Source organism: Anabrus simplex, chromosome 6 (genome assembly GCF_040414725.1).
Source record: "Anabrus simplex isolate iqAnaSimp1 chromosome 6, ASM4041472v1, whole genome shotgun sequence".
NCBI classification, from domain to species: Eukaryota; Metazoa; Arthropoda; class Insecta; order Orthoptera; family Tettigoniidae; genus Anabrus; species Anabrus simplex.
The window spans coordinates 109219940-109236745 of NC_090270.1; the positions used below are offsets into that span (position 1 = coordinate 109219940).

The following is a 16806-nucleotide window of genomic DNA, read 5'->3' on the forward strand; positions in this document are numbered from 1 at the left end:
CAAGATATTTCGATAAATATGTAAATTATGCTTGTGTTTCCGTAGACATAGAGAATGGATTACATTTTCAAGGCTTATTATAAGTACAGTATTACTGTGTTTACAGTTTCTTTGTGGTTTGTGGTGTGGGTTACTGTAGTCACGTCCTAGCTCGTGAACCATGGGCAACGGCTGTGTGGTCTAGTTAGTGGTCCCGAGAGTCGGGAGACCTGTTGCTACGGAATGGGAGTGGACATCTCAGTCATATTCTGAGTCATGGCCCTCCTTGTGGTCAATCCGCTAGAACTGTACAATCCACCGGCGGTCCCTAACCTGTTAGAGGAGAGATCCTCACTTTGAGTGGTGTAAGTAGGGTAGCATCTTGCTTCACAGAATTTACTGAGCTTAGAACCGTTAAAACAAGCCTCAGGCCTATGGGAGTAACGGAATCCCACTTCCATTTGACAGGCAAGGGAGTCTTTGGAAAAACTTAATGAACAGAATGGAATTTGATGGGAAGCTATCAATATTAATGGGATTTATGGAAGGAAGAAAGTAGAACTGGCTGAGTCAGCAAAGCGGATACGTCTGGATGTTACATGTAATTAATCTCATAATGGGACCGTATTGAGGACAATATATTAAAATTATAAAATCCTTTTAATCACAACCACCTACTCAATACATTATATTACTCATTGAATTATAAAACAATCATGAGGTGTCTTGGTCCACGCTTCACACATTGACTTATAATTTGGGATCTACTACATCTGTATCTTTTTACTTTTACAACCTCATGTTTGTTTTAACTCTATAGACTACCATCATTCAAAGTATTCCTCTGCATTCTTGCTGTTAATCTGTACATATCGTTATAATTTCATGTTTAATGTTATCATTTTACTTTTTATTATGGTATTGTCACCTTTTTAATAATTTTTATCATTCAGTTCAGGGCCCTGACCTAATCCTTGTAAATTAAGGCTGATGATGTTCGCTATGTCGAACGAAACATGTTCCTTTATTTAAGACACCTCATGATAGTTTTATAATTCAATGAGTAATATAATGTATTGAGTAGGTGGTTGTGATTAAAAGGATTTTATAATTTTAATACGTCTGGATGTGTTAGGAATCAATATTCGGGTAAGGAGAGACACAGGAGATCATAATATATTCTTAACAGGCATTAAAAGGGAAGGGCAGAGTGTGGGTAGGACTATTCATCAGGAACACTATTGCATGCAATGTAGTTTCTGTTAGGTACAAAACTGAGTGAATGATGTGGGTATATTTAGTTGTTGGAGGAATTAGGACAAGAATTGTCTCGGTGTATTCACTGTGTGAGGGTGCGCCATAAAGCATTGAGCGACGTCATCGTCAGGGTCAACAGTAAGGATAGTACTAATGGGTGATTTCAATACATGAGTAGCAAGTAGTACTGAAAGATACAAAAAGGTGATGGGTAAATGTGGGGAACATATCAAAACTAATGGGAGTGGGAAGTGTTTACTGGACTTCTGTGCTAATATGGGATTAGGAGTTATGAATACATTCTTTAAGCATAAGGCTGTTCCTCTGTGGCTTAGGCGGCAGCGCGCCGGCCTCTCACCGCTGGGTTCTGTGGTTCAAATCCCGGTCACTCCATGTGAGATATGTGCTGAACAAAGCGGAGGCGGGACAGGTTTTTCTCCGGTTTTCCCTGTCATATTTCATTCCAGCGACACTCTCCAATATCATTTCATTTCCTCTGTCATTCATTAATCATTGCCCCAGAGGAGTGCGACAGGCTTCGGCAGCCGGCACAATTCCTATCCTCACTGCTAGATGGGGGCTTCATTCATTCCACTCCTGACCTGGTCGAATGACTGGAAACAGGCTGTGGATTTTCATTTTCAAGCATAAGGCAATTCCCCGCTACATGTGGGAGGGTAGAGGCACCAGATCTATAATAGACTATATCATAACTGACTTTGAATTCAGGAAATCTGTTAGGAATGTGTGCTATTCTGGGGATTTCTTGATGATACAGACCACTATCTGATATGTAGTGAACCAAGTATCTCTAGGCCTAGGATAGAGAAAGTCTGCAGACGAATAAGGGTAGAAAATCTGCAGGATGAGGAATTTTTTTTCAAGTTGTTTTACGTCGCACTGACACTGATAGGTCCTATGACGACGATGGGATAGGAAAGGGCTAGGAGTGGGAAGGAAGCGGCCGTGGCCATAATTAATGTACAGCCCAGCATTTGCTTGGTGTGAAAATGGGAAACAACGGAAAGCCATCTTCAGGTCTACAGTGGGGCTTGAACCCACTATCTCCCGGATGCAAGCTCATAGCTGCGCGCCCCTAACCGCACAGCCAACTCGCCCGGTGGACGAAGAATTAGACAGAAGTACATGGATATGATTTAGTTCCAAACAGTGAATAGTAAGCAGTTTCAGGATATAGAAAGAGAATGTGAGGGTGCATACAGAGATGCTGCAGTATCAACAGCAAGGGAATGCCTAGGAACAACTGTGTGTAAGGATGGGAAAAAGTGAACATCTTGGTGGAATGATGAAGAGAGAGCAGCTTGTAAACATGAAAAGGTGTATCAGAAATGGCTCTAAACAAGGAATTATGCAGGCAGGGAATTGTACATAGATAAAAGAAACAGAACAAAACAAATAATTGTTAAATCCAAGAAGAAGTCATAGGAAGATTTTGGTAATAACCTGGAAAGGTTAGGTCAAACAGCAGGAAAACCTTTCTGGACAGTAATAAATATTCTTAAAATGAGAGGGGAAAAAGGAAATGAATAGTGTTTTGGGTAAATCAGGTGAACTCATAATAGATCCCAGGGGATCACTGGACAGGGGGATGGAATATTTTGAAAATCTTCTCAATGTAAAAAGAAATCTTTGTAGGGACTTTGCAAACAACTGAGCTCATGGGGAGGGCAATGATGTTGGTGAAATTATGCTCCATCGATAGATAGCAGTAATTGCACCTATCTATAAATGAGGGAACAGGAAGGATTTCAACAACTACTATTGAGGTATTTCATTGGTCAGTATACCTGGCACGGTGTTCACTGGCATTTTGGAAGGGAGGGTGCGATAAGTGGTTGAGAGTAAATTGGATGGAAACCAATGTGGTTTCAGACCACAGAGGGGTTGTCAGGATCAGATTTTCCAATGCTACGAGAGGAGTAGACAGTTATGTTTTTGTTTTTTAGATTTAGAGAAGACGTATGTCAGAGTACCAAGGGAAAAGATGTCTGTCATACTGGGGAACTATGGGATTAAGGGTAGATTATTAAAAGCAATGAAAGGCATTTATATTGACAGTTGGGTTGTAGTGAGAATCGATGGTAGAATGGGTTCTTTCACAGATATGAAGTTTGAAGCTTCCACCTAGTCAATACTTTATTTATGTATTGTTATTTTACAGTACCGGTTTTGACCTTGTGAAGGTCATATGCAGCTGACTAACATAACATGTAATTAAAACATCACTGATACAATAAGACTGTCACATAGTATGGGTACAAACATTGTCAATTTGCAAATATTCTTTGTCCTAGCTTAAGCACTCATCTACGTTAAATCGTATGAGAATTAAAACTTAACATTACTATTATGTACATGGATGATAAATGTTTAAAATACAATGTTCTTAAATTATAAACGTTTACTATTCCATATTAAAACTTATAGCTAGGTTGAATAAAACATCAAAAATCAGTGCGGACAGGAAACTTACAGATTGTGAATGAGTTCTTTGTTCATGGTACTTACAGGGATTAGGCAAGGCTGTTTATCTTTCACCTTTGTTGTTCGTAGTTTTCATGGATCAACTGCTGAAAGTTATAAAGTGGCAGGGAGGCATTCAGTTAGGTGGAATGTAGTCAGCAGTTTAGCGTATGTTGATGACTTTGTCTTAATGGCAGACTGTGCCAAAAGCCTGTAGTCTAATATCTTGGAACTTGAATATAGGTGCAATGAGTATGATATGAAAATTAGCCTTTCCAAGACTAAAGTGATGTCAGGAGGGAAGAAACCTAAGAGAATTGAATGTCAGATTGGGAATACAAAACTGGAACAGGTAGATGATTTCAAGTATTTTAGAATGTATATCCTCCTGGGATGGTGGTATTATAAGTGAGATTGAATCAAGGTGGAGCAAAACTAATGCAGTGAGTTCACAGTCAGTTTCCTGATGAAACTGTCTTTACACGGGTCTGTTTTCAGACCAAATTTGCTTTACGGGAGTGAAAGCTGGGTGGACTTGGGATATCTTATTCGTAGGGTAGACGTAAAAAACATGAAAGTATAGAGAATGATCGCGGGTACATACAGGTAGGAACAATGGCAGGAAGGTATGCAAAATGAGGAGATAAAGATTGATAAAGGAATAAACTTGATTGTTGAGGCTGCACGCATTAACCAGCATCGGTGGTGGGAGTCATGTGAAGCATTTGGAGGATAGGTTACCGAGGATAATAATGGACTAGGTTATGGAGGGCAAGAGAAGTTCACTGCAGTCGCTTAAGTGCGGCCAGTATCCAGTAATCGGGGGGTAGTGGGTTTGAACCCCACTGTCGGCAGTCCTGAAGATGGTTTTCCTTGGTTTCCCATTTTCACACTGGGCAAATGCTGGGGCTGTACCTTAATTAAGGCCACGGCTCCTTCTTCCCATTCTTAGGCCTTTCCCATCCCATCGTCGCCATAAGATATATCTGTGTCGGTGCGACGTAAAGCAAAAAAAAGAAAGAAGTACAGGGAGACCAAGATGACAGAGATTAGACTCCATTTTCTAATGATTTCAAGATAAAAGGTATAGAGCTAAACGAGGCCAGAGAGCTAGTTACAGATAGAGGATTGTGGCAATGTTTAGTAAATTCTCAGTGGCTTGCAGCCTGATTGTTGAATGGCATAACAGTCTATAATGAAGATGTATGTTTCTGCAATCCCTTTTACAGCTATTCAGGGATGGGCTTTTGAAAAAATACTTTTCGATTAGTTGAAAAGTACTAATTGGATTAATATGCAAACAAGGGAATAGAAGAGATAGCAACAACTATGAAAATATTTCTTTGATCAGTATCCCAGCCAATGACGATGGTTGCCCATTGTTACTTCCTATTAAAACACTAATCACCAGCCTAAGTGTTTACAGGCATTTTAGATAAGAGGGTGTATTCATTAGTGGATGAAAATTTGTGCGGTTTAGGCCTCTAAGGGCTGTCATTCCAGTGTTGTACTATGCGCAGAGTAATTGCAAAATGCTTTGAGAGTATAGACAAATTATGCTGCTTTTTTTTTTTTTTTTTTTTTCAGTAGATGTGGAGAAAGGGCTTGTTATAAGACCAGTGTTATTTACATTTCTTTGAATTTTATAATTTCTTTTTACAGGTATCGCAGTTGGATGGAGAAATTCTTTCCCAGCACACATCACTTGGTTCTGAATGAACAGAACACTTGCATGGGAAGTGTGGCAGTACATCGTATTCAGCACAAACTGCATTTGTTGCATCCTGATATATTTCCTCTGTTACAAGACAATGGAATAGCAGTGGAAGAGACTGAGAATGGTGAAAGTGAGGCAGCTCCGATATTAAAAGAGCATGTAGGAGGGTTGCAAGAACAGAGTGATGTGGTGAATGAAAGGACGTGTAAATTGACTACTCTTAATGGTGTATGTGACAAGCATTCAAGACCTGATGTTTTCACAGACATTTCCCTAGTGAGAGGCAAGACTTTCTATTCTGTCCATATGAGACCAAAAAAAATGTTTGATAGGTAAGTCACATTTATTTATTCATATCAGAAGTCACATGAAATACCCATCACATCAAAGAATAAAATGAAAAATTTTACTGGAAGAAATGAATTTGTCAGCTGTGATTGTTTTTAGCCTTAACTCATTTTTTCCTCGCTGCATGACAGGGGCAGCAACTACACCAATCTAAATGTTCACAATTAGATTCCTTCCAAACTGGATTTGTATTGGTTCTTTTGAACTTCACCATTTTTCTAGATTGTGTTTTGTTTTGCCTTCTATCTTCTAGGATCATATTGTTCTTTTTCAAGTTTTAAGATGGCAGTTACTTTTGACTTTCTCCAAATTTTTGGTATCTGATTCTGTTTAAAAAGTTATTGAAGAATTCAGCCAGTCATTTTGTAGTTAGTTGTCCAAGAGTTGTTTTAACTGTATTCCATTTGTATGTTATCCAGGCCAAGTGCTTTATTATACTTGCAGTGTAGTATTTTGCAGTATTATTTTTCATTAACTGCAGTTGATTAACCTCAGTTATCTTTAGCAGTAATACTTTTCATTAACTGCAGTTGATAGCTCCTTGGTTTCATTCTCTACAGGCCACTTGAACATGGCAGTACTGAGAACAAAGAACAGAATATAACCTGGAGATAATATCCACAATGCAAACATAACTTGTCCATTATTTAAAAAATTGAATATGGACATTGTCTCAGATACATTGGACAGACCAGTAGAAATTCAAAACAATGCAAAATATAAAGACAACAAACCACTCGAAACTGAAGATCAAGCTCGCAGATTCATTTAACAGTGTCAGGAGTAGCCATTATTACGTTTTTCTAATCACCAGTCCAGCTTCTCAGATTGCACTCATGAGTGACATGTTCAGCTGTCTGGCAAGGGGCTCCGCAATCACACCTGTGACTTGCTACATTTTACCACTGAAAGGGCAAGTTCCTGCATCTGCCATGTTTCATCCTAGCTTGATTCAGGATTGTTAATATTTGACAAGGCAAGTCAAAATCTTCAACAGTCAGTTCATGTCAGATGATATTAAGCAACCATCATTCTATTTGAGCTTCACAGCATCATTTCTAAATTGTTATTATGTTTTAAGTTGTTTCATATAACACAGTAGCAGTTGACTATAGCGAGTACGGCATATAGCGAGAACTCCATTATAACGACAGTTCTTTCTGTCCCTTGAGAATTCCTATATTAAACCGTGTATTATCCTTCAGTTAAAGGGAGAACCCTATCACTGTTGCACTCGTTATGAGTGATTAAGCGTGCATTATTTCCGTTATTAATATTTATGCACTGCAGCGATTATATTGAATGTGATCGATCATCTTCGGTATAGTTTTTTAGGTGTATACACTAGTGAGTTCTCTCGTCAACATTCAAACTCGAAGGCGATGTCAGAGTCGATTGGTAATACTCATCGATTGGTGTTCTGTAAACACAATTCAAACTGAAAGAAAACATGTTTCCGTAATAAATGTGTAAATAACATGGCCGATAGCAGTAGTTAAGTCATTAGAAATAAAGGCTAAGGTAAACGATCACTTAATTTCAATGCTATATACTGAAATTAAGTAAGAATGTGATGCGCTTCAAAATACGATGCAGAGTGGATGACTGATTTTAGGGGCTTGTTTATTCAGTTAAACCTTGTAAGAATGTTTTTGCAGGGGACAAGGAAAGAGAATGTATTAAGTGAGAGAAAGTACTATGGAATACACGAATAAAAACAGGGATCTGGGAACTCTTGATATGTTCTTTTTCTGAGACGTGTGCATTTTAAGTTGTATATGTACAGGTACAGTGAAAGATATAGGCTACGTACCGTTTCTAAAGATGAGATTATTAAAAGGCATGAAAAAGACAAGAGAAAAAATAAGAAAACCTTTTCCACTGGGTTATTCCTAACTTTTATCAGCAATTTTATGACCATATTTTGTGCCTTTGATAATCTTTGTCCCTGTGGTAGCCTTGATAATTTTCAGGAATCTAATAAAATAAAAATTATATTATATACCAGACAACAAATATAAAAACATTTGCACTGGTGCCCATAAAAGTATTAGAGCATTTCTAAAACAAACTTCAGTTGAAGACTTCTATTTCGGACTGGTGGGTTATTAAACATTGTTTTTGGTCACACTCTTCGACCATGAGTTATTTGCAGGTTAAACTTGATCCTGTGCTAGATAATGACCTTGACTGCCATCTTGAATTCAACACTTCAACTCAAAGGTGCAAGTTTCAACAAACGTGCCACCATTGAAAGAAGTGGATGACTGTCCACTTCATGGATTTTAAATTTGTCTTCATTAGTAAGTGATTTCACAATTTTTTCAGTATCCATAACTAGGCTACTACAAGACAAATAGGGCCGATGACCTTCGATGTTAGGCCCCTTTAAACAACAAGCATCATCACTACAAGACAAATATGCACCACACTAGTTAACTTCACACGATTATATTCCTAATCCATAGGTAGGCTATCAAGTGACAAATATTTGCAACCCTTCACTGTATTACTCAACACAGAATAAATTTCTAACTTCTGAATCAAATGCAAAATAAAAGCACAAACAGGCTTACTAAGTTGTTCAGCTACATCAATGAAAACCAGAGAGCAAAATTGAACTTTCGTGAGGCTAATGGCTTGCTTCCTGAAGCTATAATTTAACCTGTACAATTCAGGAATTCAAGCCCATTTCCCGTTTTTGAGCAACTTTCCCCCGACCTGCCTCCTATGGTGAGGGCTTTAACCTGTGTTGTAAATCATGTTCATTTCACAAGAACATTTTTCTGGGCTAGGAAAAATGTGATCATACTAAGCAGCAATAGTGAACTTTTTGTAACACGATAAGTGATGTATTTATATATATATATATTTAACTAGCAAATATACCCATAATTTGCTACGTTTTTCTACATTAGATACGGATATCGAAGTAAATTACTGTAAATGCAGTGAATAAGATTTTTTTAAAATTCCATTCTCTTAGCGTTATCCAAGAAACAGCATAGGCAGATCCACATACGTTGTTTTTAATGTAAAGTGCGAGTTGTGGAGTAGTGCTGGTAACGACAGGTCCACTTGCCTACTGCCGTTCACAACCAAGTTGGGAGATTTTATTATAATGGCAGGCCCCATTGCCTACTGCGCTGTCACAATCCATATGGGGATTTTTCGTTGCAATGGCAGGCCCCATTTCCTACTTCCAGACAGATAACAGTTCACGAATTTTTATAATAATGGCAGGCAGGTTCCCTACTGCCAGTCAAAATTGAGTTGTTGTGCTGTTACCATTATAATCACAGGCTCCTTTTCCTAATTTTAGTCAGGTTACTGCCAGTCACGCCGAGTAGGTGAGTTTCCTTTATAATAGCAGGCCACTATGCCTAACGTCAGTCACATTTTAGATGGGTAAATTTGTTTATAATGGGGGGCACCCTTGCCTACTGCCAAATGCGATTGGGTAAAGGAGTTTTGAATAAAGTTCCACGTTCCCAAGCCTTCTGTCTGTCAAATCGAGAAGGAAATTATTAATTACAGTACAAAGGTCAAAGTCAAAGTCGATGTGGGAAGTACTGATTACAATAACCGACGCCCTCCTGCTGACACTCATTATCGATTTGTAAAGTATTAATTACAATGGGTGGTGTGAATAAAAATGAGTCTTAGCGAGTGAGCGTATGCTCGCTGGGTGCCTGAGTGTCTCCCTGCCGATGAGCTTCCACTCCGCATTTGCGGTGAATAAAAATATAGAGCGGAAGCACAGCGTACACTCGAGTATCTGAAGCAGCCACTGAGTGTCACTGATCAAGGTCGTGCACGTGCCATGTATATAACACCTTAGACTGTGATAACACTTCGATGACTTCCGGGTAGTTCAATGCTTAACATGGCAGACGACAGTGTGGAATTCCAGTCCACTTTTATCTCCATTTTAAAGGAACATACAGTTACCGGATAAGACGCACAAGAAAACAAGCACAATAAATGCAGTTCAGTATGAACTACTCGCTAAATTTAACTTAAACATTTCCGTCCAACAACTGTGTGATTGGCTGAATTGTCAGCATTGAGGCCTTCGGTTCAGAGGGTCCCGGCTGGGTTGGGGATTTTTTTTTTTTGCTAGTTGCTTTATGTCGCACTGACACAAGTAGGTCTTATGGCGACGATGGGAGAGGAAGAGGCTAGGAGTGGGAAGGAAGCGGCTGTGGCCTTAATTAAGGTACAGCCCCAGCATTTGCCTGGTGTAAGAATGGGAAACCATTTTCAGGGCTGCCGACAGTGGGGTTCAAACCTACTATCTCCGGAATACTGGATACTGGCCGCACTTAAGCGACTGCAGCTATCGAACTCGGGGATTTTAATCGCCTCTGAATAATTCTTCTGGCCCGGAGACTGGGTGTTTGTGTTCGTCCCAACACTTTCCTCTTCATATTCGCACAACACACTACTCTATCAACCATCACAGAAACACGCAATAGTGATTACATCCCTCCATCTAGAGTTGGTGTCAGGAAGAGCATCCGGCCGTAAAACTGGGCCAAATCCACACATGCGACACAATTCGCACCCAGGACCCCACAAAGGTGGGAAAAGCGGTAGAAGGAGGAGAAGAATTTCTGTCTAACAACTGTTGGTAAAAAAATTACAAAACATGAAAACAAGACTGAAATATAAAGTAGAATTAAAGCGTACAGGAAACAAATGCATATCATTAAAATAATGGGAGAAGCAGCTGATGAATCTGATGCAGGGGGAGAATAACCCTGCCATCGGCCGTCTGAAAGGTGGGAAATCATAGCCTGAATATTACGACATTAATAGATTGAGGAAAATGGTAGGCCTATAACATAAATTACAAGCATTAATTATGATGAAAATAATATATTGACATTTTTAAGGAGCCAGAACTTTAGTCTTGGAAAGGCTAATTTTCATATCATACTCATTGCACCTATTTTCAAGTTGTACGAATTTTATACGGAATCATTAAGTTGGGAAGTTTGGTGTACGACCCCTATCCTATTTGTTCATGTTCCGATGTTTACGAGTTTGTATCTGTCTTTGCCGTCCTCGACCTTGTTTCTTGTAGTGGATTGTTGTCTTTTAGATGGTTTTCTACAATTTTATTCTTCTATTGATCTCTATCATTGCTTATCTTTATCATTCTGAGAGAGGATGAGAAATGGCTACAGGTGGCAGTGATGTGGCTATGGGGAAAGATGATGAGAACCAGCTGGACCAAGAGGAAAACCAATAATGAAGTGCTTAAAGAAACACTGAGAACTGCTTCTTGCAACAGTAAAAAAGAGGAAAACATTGGTATTGGTACTTGGTCACCTTCTCTGGCACAACAATTTCCTTTAGAGTATATTTGAAGGGCAGAGTACTGGGTAAGAAGAGTAGAGGAAAACCATACAAGAAGGAAGTGGTAGTAGAGATCATGGGGTGCCAAGGTTACGCACACATGAAACGAGTTGCAGAGAGAAGAGATCAATGGTTGCAGTGACAAGGCCTTTAGGAAATGATTATGATGGTGATTATTATGATTCTATTTTGTTAGTGTACATATTGGTGATGTCAAAGGTTATCATTCTTGTGCTCTCCGTTGTTTTGTTTTTTTACCTTATGTTGTTCTTTGGTTAGTTTGTGGGTGTTTTTAATCTACCTTTCTTCTTTGACTGAGATTTTTTTCTTTTAGCATTTGGTTGAGTTGTTTGCATATATTGTAACATGGTTCATCTATGAAATTTACTATTGGTCTGATGGGACATGAATCTTGATGTATTTTGGAGGGGCTCATAGTGTGGGGAGTTGGGGATTTCTGTCTTTTTCCTGTTTTGTAAGAATAAGGTCTGTTTTCTTGATCACTTGTTTCATCCTATTTTTGAAACTTTCCTTGGGTTGTGCTGTACCTTTTGAATTCCAATGTTATTAATGAATTTTTTTTTCTTTCTGTGTACTAGTCTTTTTCTATTATGACAGCTGTGTTTCCTTTATCTGCTTTTGTGACTGTTACGTTCTCATTTTTTTTTTGTTCATAACTGTTTTTAATGCCAAGTATTGAGTTATGAATTTAGGTTATTGTAATCTATCAGTTTCATGTCCGTATTGATACTTGGTATCTACAATCACAAAGAATGGGTACCGTCCACCTAATCAATACGTTATTATATCTTGTTACTAAGCAGTACCGGTTTCGACCTTCACAGAGGTCATCCTCAGCTGGTCATAAGATCTAAAGTTAACTTAACATATAATTTTAAAACATTACTAAATCTAATGAAGAATGTCACATGATGTGAGTGATAATATTAAAATATACAACATATAAAATATACAATGATATGATGTGTCTTCTGGTTTAAAAACAAGCGTCAATATTCTATGACTTGTATATGTTACATAAAATTCTAGTGTACTGTTCGTGAGTAGTAGATAATTTGGTGAAATACATTATCAAATTTCAAATTATCTACTACTCACGAACAGTACACTAGAATTTTATGTAACATATACAAGTCATAGAATATTGACGCTTGTTTTTAAACCAGAAGACACATCATATCATTGTATATTTTAATATTATCACTCACGTCATGTGACATTCTTCATTAGATTTAGTAATGTTTTAAAATTATATGTTAAGTTAACTTTAGATCTTATGACCAGCTGAGGATGACCTCTGTGAAGGTCGAAACCGGTACTGCTTAGTAACAAGATATAATAAAGTATTGATTAGGCAGACAATACCCATTCTTTGTGATTGTAGAATTTAGGTTAAGCAGAATTTTCATTATTTTAAGGGCTTCGTTGGTGGCTATATTTTAAAATTATTTCTCTGGGTGGTATGGACATGTTTTCGCAAGCAATTTCTATCCCAGTGATTAGTTGTTTTTTGTTTTCACAAGCGATTTCTATCCCAGTGATTAGTTGTTTTGTGTTGTTTTTTGGTGTGACGTCCATAGCAGTTGATCTTGTAACCTTTTTCGAGCAGATTTATTTCCTTATTGAGAAGGTTGTGTTTGAATTATTAATTACTTTAGAGTGGAAGTTCTAGTTTAGTTTGTGTATTGCTTAGAGTACTGATTTTGTTTTCAGTGATCTTTTTTCTTCATTTTTTATGTAATCTAAAAAATATATGTAGGATCCTTGAGTGGGGTGCCAAAGCTGCATAGGTTTATATGAATGCATAACATTTGTTTGTTGGTTTCTTGTTTCTTTATATGTGTGAATTTTATTTCATTTCTTATCCATAACAACTGTGGTTGAGATGTTTATATTTGAGTTGATGATACTGTGGGTATGTATTTGGGAATGAGCTTCAATTTTAGACACTTCTTATTAAATGCAATTGATTTGCCAGTGTTTTTGGTTTTGATTTTTAGTGATTTGAAATTTTTGGCTTCGTGATATAGCTAATATTTTCTCAAAGTAACAGTCAGTAACACTATTACTCATTTAGTACCATCCAGTGGGTAAGTGTAGTTCAGGGTGTTCTGTGGGTGCGAGCACCTTTGCGTCCCTCTAACTGGAATCAGTCATCAAGTGTTCCTGTCTGAAGATGGCCGATCAAATTTGGTCGAAAGCACTCCATTGAAGTAACCTGTTTCCTCTGAGAGTCAGTATCATTCTAAGAGAGGATATATTTCTTGTTTTGGTAGCCATATTTTGAGTATTACAGGTTATTAAGAAATCAAATTTGGTATATTTTAAATCTACTGTAGTTTTAGATTTTCTGCCATTTGTATTTAGAATTTGATTCTTTATGCTTCTATCCCTGTGGATATTAAGACTTAAAGTGAGAGATAAGTTATCAGTCGTATAATTTTGATCATTTTCTTGTAGGAAAGAAGAGCTGAAACTCAATTTGAAAGAGTTTGTAGACGAGACATTTAGAGTTGATGGTTTCAAAGAAGCCTTTGTGGAGCTGCAGAAACAGTTAGTCACAGCACGGAAACCTGTAGAACCGTACCCTCATTTGGTATTCCTGGGAACAGGTTCCTGCATTCCCAATAAAACTCGGAATACTAGTGCAATCCTGCTCCACACAAGGTAAGTGGATTCTCTCCTAAGTCCTTTTTATTCTGTCGTGCTCCGTAGTTCATAACTGAAGGTGTCTCTTATACACCTCCATAAGAGTAGGGTGTATCACGCTATAGTAATCGCCACGTAAGGCCATACACTAGAAGGTAAATATTTGCTGCCCTATTCTCTTTTATTTTTTTTTAATGGCTCATCACTGCTGCCAACTTGAGTAGTTTCATATTAAAATCACCAGACTTAACCATAACAAACTAACCTCATTGTAAGCATCGATAATGAATGTTCCCTTACCCAAGTAAATGAGAAAAGTTAAGATGAAATAAATCAAGATATATATAATTAAGTTGGTTTCCACATTCAATGAGGAATTAAGGAAATAAACTCACTATCTCACACTCACTCATTAATTTTATATATTTCTGCCTTTATTTTGATATACGCATTACTGTAAGCGTATTCTTGAAAAGAGGGATGTCTTCAACGATGCAGTCTGTTTAAGTCTTTGCAGTGTAATTTTCGGAAGTTCCAGAAAGTTCCTTTCTTTTGCACGAACGTTTTCTTCTCTCTTCAGTAACCAGTAAAGGAGAGAGATTATTGGACATATTTTCACCTTGTAGGCTGGTTGTTTCTTCAAGCTTATCCAGGAAACATACAAATGCGCTAATGTGCCAAGCTACTTGAATGGAAATTAGGTCAGCTTTCAAGCTCACTGCGGAATTGAGGATAATAATGTTATTGGTTAAACGTTCTACTAACTACTTCTATGGTTTTCATAGATGCTGAGGTGCCAGAATTTCGTCCTGCAAGAGTTCTTTTACGTACCGATAGATCTACAGATACGAGACTGGCGTATTTGAGCACCTTCAAATACCGTCAGGCTCGAACCCACCAACCTGATCTCTACCATCTGAACTCTCCTTCACTCGCTTAAATTAATTTTAAACATTTCCTGCCTTTATTTTGATGTACGCATGACTAAAGCCCTATTCTTAAAATTAAAGGGGGGGGGGGGGAGAGAGAGAGAAGATTGTATAATTTATTGCAATGTCCAAAAGTTCAAGGACTTGCCACATAGGACCTATCTGTCCTTCCGTTTGCTTGGAAGTTGTTTTCTTCTTCTTTCTTCAATAAGCAGTAGAAGATGGGAATTTTAAAACATATTTTTAGGTTGCAAGTTGGTGTATCTCAAGCTTACCACATTAGGGAAACCCAGAAAATATACAGGGGCACTGATGAGTCAAACAACATTACCAGATTTTTATATATATTGGCTTAAGTCACGCTTATTGAAGACACGTTGTAAGGCAAGAATCGGATAGGAAAGAGGGCTAAGACTGGAAGTGATCATTGCCTTAATAAAGGTACAGCCATAGAGTTAGTAAATAATACACTAGAGCAGGGCCTCTCAAACGCCCAAACTCTCACGCGTGCAGAGCGAGGTGCATAGGCTCTGTGCACTGTGCATCGGTACGCTTCGCCTCAACTCGGCTTGACTCGGATGGTGTAGTGTGCTGAGAGCGACGAAGCGTTTGGTGGTAGACGACGTGTTTATCAGTGAAATAGATAAGCGCACGACAACAACATAATAATGGAGCAACCTGTTTCGAAGAAAGCAAAGACTTCCAAAAGTCCATTTCAGTCGAACTGGGAACTTTCGTTTTTTTTTTTTTTGTCGTGACGATAACGCCAAATGCTTAATCTGTGGGACGATAGGGACGATAGGGACGATAATTACGTGCGTAAGAAAATCGTCTGCTGAAAGACACTACAACAGACTACATTCGGAAAATTATTGTGAAATCATAGGAAACGTCAGAGAGAAAGAATTAAGGAAGTTGAAACATCTTGAAGAAGAGCATTCTATAGCCACAAATGAGGTTTGTTCCAGTACTGTAGCATTTTCATTGTGGTTACGGGTTCTGCATTTTTTAAAATTATGTTTACATTCCTCTCAAACATGTATGTGTATTTCTAATTCACTTTTTTAAAATTTTTTTAATAACACTGGTAACCTTGTCCCATACAGCTGAGCGTCTCCGCTCACCACACGTAAACATTTCGCAGTGGGGGAGAAACAGCAGTGAAGGTGAGGAACGCGGAGACAGGCCGAACGGGTGAGACAGGTGTGGGGAGAGAGGAGTGGAGGGGTCTGCACTCTGGTCAACCAAGCGAAGTCGTCTTTGCACCGTGCACAGTGCATGCACCACGCGCATGCACCCTGAGAGGCCCTGCACTAGAGGTAGCATTGGCGCTGCAGTCGCGTGCGAAGTTGAACGATCGCGCTGTTTGGCAAAAGCTAGATTGTTTGGCACTGCCACTACTGGAGCTTCCCAATAAATTGAAGGAAAATGCCAGTCTCCTGTGCAGCTTATGGCTGCATAGATAGGTTCATAAAGAGCAATGGCGTATAATTTCACAGGTATTTTCCTTGAAATTCATTTCCGTGCTTGTAAAATAATACTTTGCGTGACACTTAGGCCCGGTTGTATAAAACTTTTGATCTGAGTTTAAAGAGGAAAAATGGCTGCCAGTCAAGTTGAACTTAGATTTTCCGTTGTATAAACGCTAACCTAAGATCATCTCGTCTTGATCTAAGTTCAGATTTGACTGCCGAATATTCGTCGGTTAATCTCCTTGAACTTAGATCATTATCATTCATATTAAACATTGAACTAGACCTGAAGACTTGAGAAATGTTTCCTTGTAGCGTATATGCGTAAGAATGCCGTACCTTAATAATATCGAGGTGCGTTATAAATATATTGAATGCTAGTAGTTAAATAATGCTAAAGATCGCTCGATTTTTTCAGAAGTGAGGTTATGTGAATATCATATAAACAATAGCCTACTGCTATACCAACATGTTCTTACTTAGTTTTCTATTATGTTTCAAGTTTACAAAACAAAGCATATATATTTTCTTTAGCAGGGATGTCAGATTATTCCGACTTTTCGTCTGATGAAGAGTTGATTTTACA

The 16806-nt window shown here is 38.2% G+C and overlaps 1 protein-coding gene across 1 annotated transcript in view; it reads left to right on the plus strand.

Moving 5' to 3' along the window:
• Positions 1 to 16806, plus strand: part of RNaseZ (ribonuclease Z) — a 180578-nt gene that overhangs the window by 105728 nt on the left and 58044 nt on the right. The window contains exons 6-7 of the mRNA XM_067149877.2: positions 5383 to 5769; positions 13631 to 13837. Coding sequence (XP_067005978.2) covers positions 5383 to 5769; positions 13631 to 13837 — 594 coding nt within the window. The remainder of the gene's footprint in view (positions 1 to 5382; positions 5770 to 13630; positions 13838 to 16806) is intronic.